Source organism: Leptonychotes weddellii, chromosome 2, assembly GCF_054177405.1.
Source record: "Leptonychotes weddellii isolate Sample4059 chromosome 2, ASM5417740v2, whole genome shotgun sequence".
Taxonomy (NCBI): domain Eukaryota; kingdom Metazoa; phylum Chordata; class Mammalia; order Carnivora; family Phocidae; genus Leptonychotes; species Leptonychotes weddellii.
Genome location: NC_138370.1, coordinates 151,578,968 through 151,594,038, shown reverse-complemented (window position 1 = coordinate 151,594,038; position 15,071 = coordinate 151,578,968). Strand labels below are relative to the sequence as shown.

The window sequence follows — 15,071 nt, the reverse complement described above, 5'->3', positions numbered from 1 at the left end:
GTATATATATACCACATCTTCTTTATCCATTCATCCACTGATGGACATCTTGGCTCTTTCCATAGTTTGGCTATTGTGGACATTGCTGCTATAAACATTGGGGTGCATGTACCCCTTCAGATCATTACATTTGTATCTTTGGGGTAAATACCCAGTAGTGCAATTGCTGGGTCGTACGGTAGCTCTATTTTCAACTCTCTGAGGAACCTCCATACTGTTTTCCAGAGTGGCTGCACCAGCTTGCATTCCCAACAACAGCGTAGGAGGGCTCCCCTTTCTCTACATCCTCGCCAACATCTGTCGTTTCCTGACTTGTTAATTTTAGCCATTCTGACTGGTGTGAGGGGGTATCTCATTGAGGTTTTGATTTGGATTTCCCTGATGCCGAGAGATATTGAGCACTTTTTCATGTGTCTGTTGGCCATTTGGATGTCTTCTTTGGAAAAATGTCTGTTCATGTCTTCTGCCCATTTCTTGATTGGATTATCCTTCATATATTCTATTTTCCAATCAGAAAACTGACTTCGCATCTGGACATCTCATGGTTCTTTATGTTACCACGTCCTAGTCTCTCTAGTCTCTATGTGCAAACATTCCTCTTTTTCAAGACCCATGGCAAATGAACTCTCATGCAAGAAGCCTTCTTTGGTTCTTCCATATCCTTCCAGAGTACAAAGTAACCTCTCCTTTTGTTGCCTACCTGTAGTATCCTTTTGTAAACATTTCTTAGTGCTTTCTAAGAGAAAGATAATTTTTTATTCATCCTTACATCATTCACAACAATTCCTGTTGTTTGTAGAAGACACTCCATAAATAATTGTTGGATGTGTAATTTTTTTAAATCCAAATTTTATGTGTAAAGAAAAGTTAAACTATGAACAGAGTGTTTCACCACATGCAAATTCTTTTCATGCTGGTAATCCAACTTCTGTTCTTAAAAACCAAATTGCGTGCTTAGTACTGAAGTGTACACCTTGGATATGCAAGAAAATCTTTGAGAACTATAAAATGTTCTTACCTTCTCGTTATTGTAATAAGAAATGCTAAGGCCATCAAATTTCACCCATCTCTTCTGAAACATGCGTTTTCTGTAAAACATATGAAACTGTTATTTTACATTCAAGTATCATGAACTTGGGTTTTAAATACATTTGTAGTGTAACTGTTGAGTACATTCCTATTTGTTGTTAAACAGTGTAAAAAAACATTAGGCTATGACAGTGTACGTTTTGGCAATGGCATGTAGGGAAAAAAAACATAAAATGACACTTCCTAATCAGTTAACATAAGTATTTAAAACAATGATGCTGTTGGTACTAGCACAAAAATAGACACATAGATCAATGAAATGGAATAGAGAACCCAGAAATAAACCCACATTCATGTGGTCAATTAATTCATCTACCACAAAGACGGCAAGAATATCCAATGGGAAAAAGACAGTCTCTTCAACAAATGGTGTTAGGAAAACTGGACAGCTACATGCAAAAGAATGAAACTGGACCACTTTCTAGCACCTTCCACAAAAATAAACTCAAAATGGACTAAATACCTAAATATGAAATCTGAAACCATAAGAATACTAGAATAGAATATAGGCAGTAATTTCTCTAACATCAGCTGTGGCAGCAGCTTTCTAGATACTTCTCCTAGGGCAAGGGAAACAACAGCAAAACTAGACTACTGGACTACTTCAAAATAAAAAGCTTTTGCACAGTGAAGGAAGCCATCAACAAAACAAAAAGGCAATCTACTGAATGGGAGAAGATATCTGCAAATGATATATCTGATAAGGGCTTAATATTCAAAATATATAAACAACTTACACAGCTCAACACCAAAAAAACAAACAAACAAAAACAAGCAATTCAATTAAAAAATGGATAGAGGAACTTAATAGACATTTTTCCAAACAACACATACAGATGGCCAACAGACACAAGAAAAGATGCTCAACATCACTAATCATCAGGGAAATGCAAGTCTAAAACTGTAAAGAGATATCACATTACACTTGTCAAAATGGCTAGAATCAAAACAACAACAAATAACAAGTGTTAAGGAGGATATGGAGAAAAAGGAACCCTCGGGAACCAATTCCTCATTGGTGGAAATGTAAATTGGTACAGCCTCTGTGCAAAATAGTATGGAGGCTCCTCAAAAAATTAAAAATAGAGCTACCCTATGATCCAGTAATTCCACTACAGAGTACCTAAAACACACACACACACACACACACACACACACACACAAAACAGCATTTTGAAAAGATATATACACCTCATGTTTACTGCAGCTTTATTTACAATAGCCAAGATATGGAAGCAATCCAAAGTCCATCCATAGATGAATGGATAAAAGTGTGTGTGTGTGTGTGTGTGTACATACACACATATACATACAACAGAATATGATGCAGCCATAAAAAAAGGATGAGATCTTGCCATTTGTGACAGTGTGGATAGACCTAGAAAACATTACGCTAAGTGAAATAAGTCAGGATGAGAAAGACAAATACCTTATGATTTCACTCATGTGAAATCTAAAAAACAAATGAATAAACAAAAAGCAGAATAAAACCTATAAATACAGAGAACTGATGGTTGTCAGAGGGGAGAGGGTTAGGAGGATGGTTAAAATGGGTAAAGAGGAATGGGAGGTACAAGTTTCCAGTTATGGAATGAATAGGTTATGGAAATAAAAGACACAGTCCAGGGAATATAGCCAATGATACTGTAAAAGTGTTGTTGGCTACACTCTAGAACTAATGTAACATTGTATGTCAACTATATTCAAAAGAAAAATTAAATAAATAAAACAATGATATTATTAACAGTATTAATATCCAAATTTATAAGGGTTAGCACAAAACAAAAGTGTGTGAAAAACACTAGCACTGTACCCATTTCCCCTAACAGAAATAATCCCTTAATAAAGATAATATATAGGGGCACCTGACTAGCTCAGTTGGTAGAGCATGCAACTTTTGATCTCAGGGTTATGAGTTCAAGCCCCAGACTGGGAATAGAGTTTACGTAAAAATAAATAATTTTTTAAAAAAACATTAAAAAAAATAATATAAGCTTTCATCCTTCATTAAGCTTACAGCATTTATCTTATTTTACCTTAACTTTTGCTCTGGAGCATGAATAATATTTTGCCAAAATAACAAAGCTTTGTCAGTTGGATTTATAAATTACTTAATTTTGATCAAATGAGCTGAAAAAAGCCCCATACAGAGAATCCTTTACAATCATCCAAAATTCACTGAAGTATTAACATTTTTCAAAAAGAATCAGATGAAAGGCAAATGCAACCTAAGATGATTACGGAAAAATAATGAGAAACAAAGCAAAATAACATAATCACATGTTTCCTGTTTAGGTTTAAAAGAAAAACTTTTTCTGACTATATGAGGGAAAAGTGAAGAACCAATTCCGACTTGGGCTTGTTTTTGTTTTGTTTCAGAACCCTTCCCTAAAGTCAGATATTCCTATTCTCTAAGTGGCTTTCTCTACTTGACACAATATACTTCTAGCTTCTAACACAAATGATATATGAAAGCTAACTTCCTGTTTAAATAAAATCATTTCTAAGCAAATATGTAAATAACAACCATGTCTACCTTTTCCATTTGTAGTTTGCTAACATGTTTAGGATAAGGGATTAGTTTAACGTTCTGTGATTTTCCTAAGATTTAAAGATAGAAAAAAGAACATATGGAAGTGTGGAGACCTTGCCTTCCCAGCTGTTTTCTGAGCACCAAACATGTATCACTCAAGTGAAATGCAGCAAGCCTCCCACACCGATCTATTCGGCTTTACATAAAATTAGAGCAAACCTGATCAAATGGATAAAAGTTTCAAAGTTCATCAGGACAGACAGTTCCACATATAAGCATTTGAATTAATTATGAAGTAACAATAAACACCTTGAAATCATAAGCATAACTACTCAGCTTTCTTTCCAACATCTTTCTGCTCCTTTTTAACTTCTCTTGGTCTGTTTTCTTAACCGTGAAACATGCAATAGTTAGACATATAGTTTTTAAAACCCAAGAGTTCTTTAAATTCCTTGCCTTAAAAATATCAAAAGGTAAAGAAGTATTAAATACAAAGTAATTATACATTGAAGCAATCGATCACTCTGCACTCATTTCATGTAGATCTCTGGCATACTTGAATGCAGGTAAATACACATCTTCCCACACAATGTCGGCAATAATTCTGTAAATCAAGATTTTTATTTTGGGCCCTACCCACCTTACTTTGTGAATGGTGGTAAGCTGGAGCTTCAACAGTATATATAATCTTCCATTTCAGAATAAAAACAATCAACATCTTTTAGGGAAATGATTACCATTACCCCTCTATTCCCTATGCTACTGACTCCTTCTCTTTCAGAGTTCTACCTATAGTACCTACACAAATACTGCTTCCCGATGAGCCAATCCAAAGCAGATGACAAAGTTATTCTCTCTCAAAGCACACCTTTTCCTCCTAATACTTAACACAATCTGTGTGTGTGTTTGTGTGTGTGTGCATTTACTTGTGTCTCCCATACCATACCCTATGCTTTACAAGGACAAACTCCGAGAGTGTCTCATCTTTCACTACACAATCTGCAACTAACACAGAGACATGTATGGCACTAAAAAAGGAATTTGTTGGATGAATGAGTGACATGAGTGCAGTCCCTTTAGCAAGATGGCAAATAAACCTCAATGACTAGCACTCAAATAATCAGCATCTTAAAAAAAAAAAAGGTTGGTGGAAGACAGGAAAACTTCTGAAAACTCAAAATTAATTCAAAGTTTCAAAACCTGCCAAAGCACAGAGTGAAAAAAGTTTTAAAACCTACTTTAATATGTTTTACTTAAGATCATTAATTGCAGCCACTTGGACTCAAAAAGCTTCCTCAGAATTCCATCACCAACTAAATAGATGGTTTGGGGTGTGAGGCATCATCCAGGAGTGTAACATTTGTACCCACAGAAAAATGACAAGGGGAAGAGACAGGGCAGACAATTTAGGGATCAAAGGTACCACCATCTGACCACATCTCTTCTTGGGCACTGATGACAAAAGACACATTCTATCATTGGCTCTCTGAGCAAAGCCTCATCCAAAACCTCAGCCTCTGTAAGACGCAGTTTTAGAGATAGTCTGCCAACCATTTAATTTTCACAACTACCAGGTTAACTGTTGGATGTTTTCAGCCATTTTAACTCAATATTCTTAGATTATTAAATCTCTCTAATAATCTATGGAGGACAAATCCCAGCTGACAGTGAAATGGAAAGAGAGGCCACATGGTGCAGCAGCTGAGGAAACACCATTTTGCAGTTGGAGAGAGCTACTTGGCAATCCTACGATTAACCCTCTCCTTCTGCCGTCATTCATTCATCCAGCCAGCCATCAAATCTGTGGGGACTTACTCTGTGGACACCACCCTCCAGTCATATTGCTTCCTATCTCTAGACTCTTTCTTGCCCCCAGGCCTTCCCAGATGCGATTTTCCCTGCTTGGAATGCTCCCTGTCTGCTCTGGACAGGGCCGGCTCCTTATCCTTGAAACCTCAGCTTGAAAGCATTCCCTCCAAGTAGCCATCCTTACTACCATACAGCTCCTACAGATCCCCTTGGTCTCTTGCTCCATTTCTTCACTTAATGACACCTAACAGACTTTGTATTTATGTATTTGTTTTGCTTCACCCATCTCCCATGCTAGATATTGAGATACCTCAGTGGACAAACCAGTTCTATTTTGTTTATCAATATAAAACCAGCGACTGCCACAGTTCCTAGCAATAAAATGTGCTTAATAAATATTTAATGAACAAAGGAATATATTTTTCACTGAAAAATGCTTACTCAAATTTGCATTATTTATATAGAGAGAAGAGAAACACCACTAAAACATTTTACCCTCCATTTCCTCATTTCATTTTTTGCTTTTTCCAAATACTAAAGACCAGATATTTTTAATATAACAAAATAAAGGCTTTGTAAAATACCTTGTAATCTCAGAAAAATTAGAGCCTACACAAAGCTTGGAAAATTCATCACTAATACCCATGTAACTTAAAAATACACTTTATGTTTAAGCACTTTTAAAATATACTTTTAAAAAAATGTATGCATTTGACATGTTCCTATTTAAAAATATAAATTAATACAAATGTTTCTAAAACTAAATTTATATAAATATTGTTTAATCTGGGGCGCCTGGGTGGCTCAGTTGGTTAAGCGACTGCCTTCGGCTCAGGTCATGATCCTGGAGTCCCAGGATCGAGTCCCGCATCGGGCTCCCTGCTCGGCAGGGAGCTTGCTTCTCCCTCTGCCCCTCCCCCCTCTCATGTGCTCTCTCTCATTCTCTCTCTGAAATAAATAAATAAAATCTTTAAAAAAAAAAAAATATTGTTTAATCTATTTTGCTCATTAAATATGTCAACATTCAATTAACTGTTTTCTGCATGTAAGTTCAATACTGAATTCTAATAACTGGTAATCAAAGATAAGAACTTACATATATATCCCTTCTCACATTATTATTCTCCTTTCCAGCAAATGGAAACTCAGATTTAATGTTGGTAAAGCCTACAAATTAAAATTTAAATGACATAATAAGGGAGTACTTGAGAAGGTGTTTCTAAATGTCAATGTACAATTTTAAAATAAATAATAATGAATACTAAAGTTTTAAGAACTATCTTTTCTGTGCAAGGGTTATATATTTCACATATTTAAAAAGGCTATTAGACATCAGGCAATTAATTCCACTGGAATTATGTAAAATTAATCTACGACCCACAGTTAGCAGTTCCAAAAGTACTTTAAAAATTTACTCGGATGTAAGTTAAGCGTTTTCCCTTAAATTTCACTTAACAGCTTAATTTGCTTAGTGAATGCTAAAAATAAAAACATGGTATAAAATACAGGGTCATCCTAGGCTGAGCTTCTACTGTCACAGCACACAAATTAGATCTGAAATAATAATGAATTATTACAAAGAAAAGAGATTTTAAAGCCTCGGTCAATTAAGAATTTATTTGGCATAATAAATATCACAGAACAGCAAACAGTATGTTGTGCTTTGTTCTAGGCGCTGTTGCAATGCATATGCAAATATTAATTCATTTCATCCCCTAAGCAATCCTATGAGGTAATTATTATTCCCATTTTGCAGATGAAGGCACAGGGGCACTGGCAGGTTATAGAATTTGTCACATGACTGGCAAAGAGCATATCTGGGAATCATATCCAGGCAATCTGGTCCCAAAGTCTATGCTCTTAACCACAAAGCAAAACAGACTAGAACATTTTATAGCAAGGCATCCTGGACATCCCTTTACTTTAGGCGGTGGTAACATTTGACCTCTATCCACTTTATATCTGAGTTCAATTTTGCCAAGTGCATCAGAATTCCTTCAGGAGAAAAGGCAGAGCAGACATGAAACATATTAGGTCTTATCCTATTTTGATTTTAGGGTTCTGAAGGGAAACATTTCTTTAAGAAGCTTTTTAGAATAATTCATAAGGTTTGTGCCACGTGATGGAACGAATTTCTATAAACTCTTCCCCTGAGCTCTGGTAGGGCAGCTGGTGTAAAGTTACAACTGCTATCATAAATACAGCCTTACCACCTGGTGTCAGTTTTTGTTGTCTCAAAACTGTGTATCTTAATTCTTTTTTTTTTTTTTTAAAGATTTTATTTATTTGACAGAGAGAGACACAGCGAGAGAGGGAACACAAGCAGGGGGAGTGGGAGAGGGAGAAGCAGGCTTCGCGCTGAGCTGGGAGCCCGATGTGGGGCTCGATCCCAGGACCCTGGGATCATGACCTGAGCCGAAGGCAGACGCTTAACGACTGAGCTACCCAGGCGCCCCCCAAAACTGTGTATCTTAATTCTTTTTTTTTTTTTTAACAACAGTGTACATACAATTAAATCTGTATGTATGAAGTACTCACACAGAAGTACTCCTGTTTTAATTTCATTCTTAAGTGCCAACAGGGTTTTGGGTTTTTTTGTTTGTTTTTAAAAAGATTTAATATTTTAGTTCAAAAAGAAAAATCCCCAAATAAACAAGTATGGTAACCAATGATATTAATATAAGGTGGCAAAGGCTACCAAACCATCATTAAATATAATACAACTGAAATGAACCTCAAAGGCACTAAGTCAAGTTTATGGCTTTTATTAATCAGGTAATTTAAATCATCACAAATATACTTCTCAATTATTCTAAATAGTATCTAATGAAAAGGGTATCAACATGGTGATCCATATTCATCTGCCTTGTTTACACAATCCTGAAGAATTATATGCATATTATATCTTATTCACTACTCCAACTAGCCTCAATGTTTTAGAACTACCACAATTTCCAAAAGTGCATACTTTTATCTAATTACTCATTTTTTATTTAGCTAATTATTTTACCTATTTCACCTACCTGAGGCTTTTAAATGATGCAGTATTAGTTATGAAGTGTTTTACAAGTACAGATGCAAGAAATTATTATATCTGTATAACATGCCAGCACTATTGTTTCTTGGCCTTTTGGCTAAGATCAAGTGTAAAATGCCAGCACTTCTCTACTCTAAGATGCATTTCCTCACTTTTAAGCAAATCAAAATGACAGTTTCCAAGATTAGGTGAACCAAAATGAATTGGGGCCAAAAAAACCAAAAACAAACCAAAATTCTCTGAAATCCCAGCTTCTCTCTGCTATACCTCTTTCAATGAGAAAAAACAAATGTTACTTTAATGTAAAATTCCAGGTTAAAAATAACTTTCTGAAGTCAGTAATAAAACATCCATTTTAATATGTCACTATCAATTTTTATAATATTCACCGAGAGCTTACATGTCATGGTATATGAAAACACCTCTTTATTTTATGCAGTCATATTCTGTAAACCCACACAAACAGGAAACCAGCTTCCAGTTAAGATGATCAGTTAAAAGCTTGCATTTACCTCTACTCCCAAAGCTTCAAAGGATTACAAAAAAAAAAACAAAAATACCTACAAACCAACAATAACAACCAGAGAAGTAGACAATAAGAACAATATTTAGGAACCAAGAAAGCAGAAGGAAGGATAGGGGCCTGACTTAGGAAGTGTCCGAGAGCTGGTTGCTAAGCCTGCAACAAATCAAAATGAGAGGAAAACCAATTTACCCACAAAATCTCAGAAAGTCTCAGGAGATGGAAGACATCAAGTAACTCTGGAAGTGACTAAGAAGGAGAGGGGGTGCCAAAAATAAGATTTGCTGGGGCACCTGGGTGGCTCAGTTGGTTAAGCGACTGCCTTCGGCTCAGGTCATGGTCCCGGAGTCCTGGGATCGAGTCCCACATCGGGCTCCCGGCTCGGCGGGGAGCCTGCTTCTCCCTCTGACCCTCTCCCCTCTCATGCTGTTTCTCTCTCTCTCTCTCTCTCAAATAAATAAATAAAATCTTAAAAAAAAAAATAAGATTTGCTGAAAGGCAATTTAAGAGATAAACTTATGCCCTTCATTGCTCCATCCCAGAATCCTCCCTCTCTTCACACTGCTGGAAAAATGCCCCTCTTCTTGCTCAATAGTATAGCAGAGTTTCATTCACTGCAGAAAATCAAACGGGAGCATCTCTGGCTGGGACGTTCAGACATGACCGAAGATAAGGGGCAGTATTCAAAACAGAAGAATCAAAAGTCTGTGTCATAAATATTTATACTCATAGTCCACTTTCCCTACTACACTCCCAAAAAGCTGTTTTACCAGTCTTATCACCTTCAAAGAAAGATTCATTTAAAAGATACTGGTGTGAGGGCTCACCAAGGAAACATATTAACAAAAGTCCAGCAAGATCATCTTATAATAAATAAATAACAGAACTCATCAGAACCTGTTCCAATCAGTTTAGTAAGATCCCACTTTAAACATAAACAGCCCAAGATTAATAAAACACTTGAGGAAAACACCTCTAAGGCAAAAGATGGGGAATGATCCCCCCAAAAGAAATAAAATTGAAAGAAACAGATTCTACGGGAAAAGAAAGCTTCAAAAAATATAGTAAGATCTTCAGAGAGGTAACAGAAAATATTGTGTCCATGGGACAATAACAGTAAGCTATAAAAAGGCCAGTCAAAAGAAGGTGCTTTCTATATTAAATACAGGATAACAAAAAACAAAAGTGGGTTAGAAAATATAATTGAAGAAAGTCCCCAGAAATGGAAAATGGAAAAGCTACATTTTATCAACACTTTGGTGTGGGAGGTCCAACACCAAACTACCAAGAAGTTTAGGGAAAAAAAATAGAATAGTTACCAAAGAAATAAAACAAGAAAATCTCCCAGAACTAAAAAACAGGCTACATAAAAAGGATTGAGAATTGGATTTCTCAATACCAGCTCTACAATACCAGAGACCTAGAAGACTATGGATTGCTGATCTGGAGGGAGTATTCTTTCTCATCGAGATTTCAGAACCATGATAAATTATCGATAAGCATCCTTAGGAAGAAAGTGACACCTTCAAATATACAAGGTCTCAAAAACTGTCCCTACCATCCACCATTTCTGAGGAAGCTCCAAGAAACATGGGTGGGTGTGTTGGCGGGTAGACAATGACATGAGATTGAGGAAAGGCAAAAACACTCGGCATAGAGAATCCCCAGGACAATAATGAAAGGGATCATAGAAAGCTAACTGGTTTATTGTGCAGGAGGCCTGGAGAACCACCAGCCCAAACTAAAGTTTCCTTAGGAGGCTGAGCGATGATGAAATTGATAAGTATTTTGGTTACTTCACAGATTTATAGTCCTTAGGAAGAATTTGGGGATGAATGAATGACAAGTATATAAAAAAAAAAGCAAATAAAAAAAATCAAAAATTATAAATCTCACAGAAAACTAAAGAGCACAAATGAAAGAAAAATTAATCCTATGTTACAGAGCTCACATATGAGCAGATTTCCAGTCATGAGGCTATAAAATTAAATACAGATAGAAATCTAACTATTTTGTACAACTATATGAAAAGGATGATAAATAGGAACTGTGTCTATGCCAGAAGGAGGCATGGGGGACAGTGATAAAAATGAGTAACCATTATATTCCATGGTAGTACCTCAAAAGATAATCCCTAACACTGAAAAGTGAGGGGAAAAAAGGTATAAAAATGTTATTAAGATGGGGCGCCTGGCTGGCTCAGTCTGTAGAGCATGTGACTCTTGATCTCAGGGTCATGAGTTTAAGCCCCACACTAGGCATGGAGCCTATTTAAAAAAAAAAAAAATGTAAAAAATACATATATATTAAAAACAATATTAAGATATACAAAGTAAAAACCAAAGAAACCACTAAAAGAATTGAAAGCAGCTGTCTCTTGTGATGAAGTGGGAGGGGAGGAAAGTTGCTATGTGGTGTTTTTTTTTTAACAAACCATGTACAACTTTGACACTTTAAACCACATGCTTTTACAATCACCAAAACCTTAATTTTAAAAGTTTAATGTGAACACATGCTTTCTTTACATTTTCCAAGGTAAGTAAGAACTGACTAGAACTCAACATTATCAAAGGTCACCTGAAATAAAGTGATGCTCTTCTGAAGAGAAAGGAAACTGCAGTTTATTGAGCCCCAATGTTACCTACTTTTCCAACTGATCCCACAGAGGAGTCTTGACCCTATACTTTCATGTGGGAAATGAAGGTTCTAGGATACATAGCCAATGACCAACAGATGGCTTACAACTCTAATTTCAGTTTGTCTGATTCCAACACCCTCACATTCATTTCTCTGCCACTAAACGGACTAAAAGAAATTAGTCATGTTATTTGCTAAACACTAAAACTCAGAAACTATTGCCTCAAACTACAAATAAAATATTGAAGCTTTTTATTTGCTTGGCACAGTCTTCACAAAGGATGTGTGATTTGAGAAACGACCAACTAGATACTTTTCATCAAAGATTTAAGATTCAACTTGAAGTTCAACATGGTGATTGGTACATTATATCCTGGTCAGATAGACTTGTCAACTTTCCACTACATTTGCTTTTCACTGAAAGGCCAACCAGAGGTCAGCATTCCCAGGAAACTTGAGGTGCTCTCATACTTGTGTACCAGGGTGAGGAAGAGCTCCACGAAAGCAGCCCTGGACACGCTGGGCACAAGCCAGAAAAATCAGTCACTGACAGAGGCACCAACAGTCTAAGCCCTGATCTCCCACCAGGGCTTCTGGGTGATCGGACTCCTAACTCCTGTCCAGGATTTGATCTTTTCTTGGTATTTGACCACTGGCTTTTTCATTTTCTTTAGTTCTCTGTTCAACCTGAACATGCAATCAATCCACTGGCAGTTTCTCCCTCCTGGTTCTAGAGCCCAATCTTGCATCTCCAATAAAATAACCTGACCAACCCCTGCTATCCATCTCACAAACTTCAGTACCTCCAGGTATCAACTACGTCAGGGTCCTTTCACTCCCTCTAGCCAGAAAAGTATTTCTTCTAAAAATGCTAGTTAAAATCTTATCCACTTTCCAAAGGCCAACTGAACTGCTAATTCCTCTCCCTAGAAGACCTTGGAAGAAATGTTTTCTAAACCCCTCTGTAACTTCACAATTCTGTACGCTTGAGGACTTTTCTGCACCAATTAGTAGACTCGGTATTTTGGTTTTATATTTATTTGCTTCCTTTTTTCTGCCCTAAATGGAAGACACAAAAAAGACAAGAAACACACACATCTTGCACATATTTGTATTACTCCACAAATTCTTAAGCATATTCTATATCCGAATTGCTGAGTTAGCCTCACATGTTCAGCTTCTGCTGTTCTAGGCTCAGATTACCACACGATGCCTCTCTATGGAGAAACAGTTAATAATTTGTTAAAGAGGAATTCCGCTGAGTAAGAAATAAAGTCGCAAAACATATTCTCAAGTAAAATATGAATTCCTTGAGATACACTGCAATTTTTACAAAAACGGTGGTGCATTATACTGAACACACAAATATCTTTAGAAAACAGCAAGTTAAAATGTCAAAAAGGTTCCTTTGCTGCAGATATGCTTGGGTATTTCACCATGTGCATCTCCTTCACATAACTTGCAAGATGCTTCCTCCGAGTTACATATTTGAGAAATGCTGGAATAAATTCTACCCGGTCTTTCAGGTTTGCATCCACTCAGATTGGATGAAGAGCTTCAGCTTAGTTACAGTTAGGAAGAGGGAGGGAGAAAGACTTGCTTTTTTTAATCCTCAAAATCCAGTGAGTTTTTAGTTTTTTTTAAACAAGTACCATTTATTAAGTTTTTCATCAGCTTGGCCTGTTTGAAACACTAATCACAGACCCAGGGTCAACATTTTATTAGGTTCCTTCCATACAATTTTTGAAATTGATAGTATCAGGCTATGTTATAATTAGATGATTCAAATAGCTAAGTGAATGTTCATACTTTAAGCCCAACTATAAATGTTTTAGTATTTCTTTAGTTGCATGATGTTACAATTACTCTCTTACTAAATATTAGGCAGTTTTCACATACTCTACATTGATTCAGGACTGGCATTTCCATTGCAAAAGCAAACAGACAGTTACATGAAATAAATCCAGATTATAAATTTGATTATTTTGTTTAATGTCCCTCATGACTGAGGATATGAAGTTTCAAACACTATTTGGAGAAGGATAACTGAGTGTGGCTCTTTGTTTTTAAACTGTGTTTTGAAAAAACACATGTCTTTAAGAGGGAAACAGAATCATAAAAAGAACACTGAGAGTCCACTGCAATGTTAACGTATACTAGCGTTATCAATGCACCTGCAGATTTTCAACCAATATTGTGTTTGGAGTTCAGTTCTTATTACAAAATCCCTATACATAAAAAAACTGCCTGTTTTTTTAAAAATTAAAGAAAAAAATGTATCTAATGCTTGTTTTTTCCACTGATTTCATTCAACAACAAATACTAAGAGCATCTGCCACATGTCAGGCTACATTCTAGCTGCTGAGGATATCACAGTAAACAAAAACCAACACAGATGACTATCCCCATGGAATCTACATAAAATAAATCATCTAGCATATGAGCCCCAAAGAGAAAAATAATTAAGGGAGTGATGGGGTAGTGGTGGGGGAGAGAGGTAGCGATAATTTTACCTTTAGTGTTCAGGACCTCAACGCAAAGGAGATACTGCAGCAAGAACTTGAGGGAGGAAGGATACAAGCCATGTTGCTCTGCAGGGAAGAGCATTCCAGGACAAAGAATGACAAGTGCACAGGTCCCCAGAGAGGGCTCCTGCTTCTTATGACCATGACTTCTATATTTATTAGAACAATAGAAAGCAGTTTCCCATACTTTGTGATCTATCCAGTTGTAATTTTCTACTTGGGGCCCAGGGGAAATAGAAGAAGCTGGTATAAGGTTCTGGCCAACTCTCTAATCTGTTTTATGGCTCTATGGCCCACAGACCAAATCTGGCCCATTATGTGTTTATAAATAAAGTCTTATTGAAACACAGCCTCATTCACTGGTTTACATATTCTCTGTGGCTGCTTTCAAGCTACAACTGCTGAGTTACTGATTTCCCACAGATATCCCACAGAGGCTGTATCCGATTGAAAATATGTTTTATCTAATCCTTTACAGAAAAAGTTTGCTGATACCTTCTCTCTAGAGTCCAGAATGCCATCTACAGCAGTGCTGCCTGCATCAGACAGACATGTGACCATGAGTTCAATAAGGCTCAGGAACCTCTGCCTAAGGAGTGGGCAAGCATCACTTTGTCCAATTAATGAGCATCTTAAATACCCTTACAATAGCACGGAGTCCAATTAGGAAAAGGAGAAATTCAGATTCTACTTCTAATAAATAATACATGCTTATTGGCCAGTAACACATACTTCTTTTCAAGTCATAGCAATAAAATCATGTAGAAGAGTTTAATCTCATGGTGATATAACAAGTTCCTTTAATTTCATGATCTTCATTCATCGTGGTACCCAGGAAAAAAACTGTTAAGCCAGAAAACTCAATTATTTCCCCTAAAATGGAAAAACATAAATCTAGACAACTTACAGCATCTAACC

At 36.4% G+C, this 15,071-nt stretch overlaps 1 protein-coding gene across 4 annotated transcripts in view; it reads right to left on the bottom strand.

The window, feature by feature from the left end:
- ARAP2 (ArfGAP with RhoGAP domain, ankyrin repeat and PH domain 2) overlaps positions 1 to 15,071 on the bottom strand; it is a 185,681-nt gene that overhangs the window by 141,119 nt on the left and 29,491 nt on the right. For all 4 annotated transcript variants that reach the window (XM_081812499.1, XM_081812502.1, XM_081812500.1 and 1 more), the window contains one exon: positions 1,019 to 1,088. In XM_081812499.1, the coding sequence (XP_081668625.1) occupies positions 1,019 to 1,088 (70 nt within the window). The remainder of the gene's footprint in view (positions 1 to 1,018; positions 1,089 to 15,071) is intronic.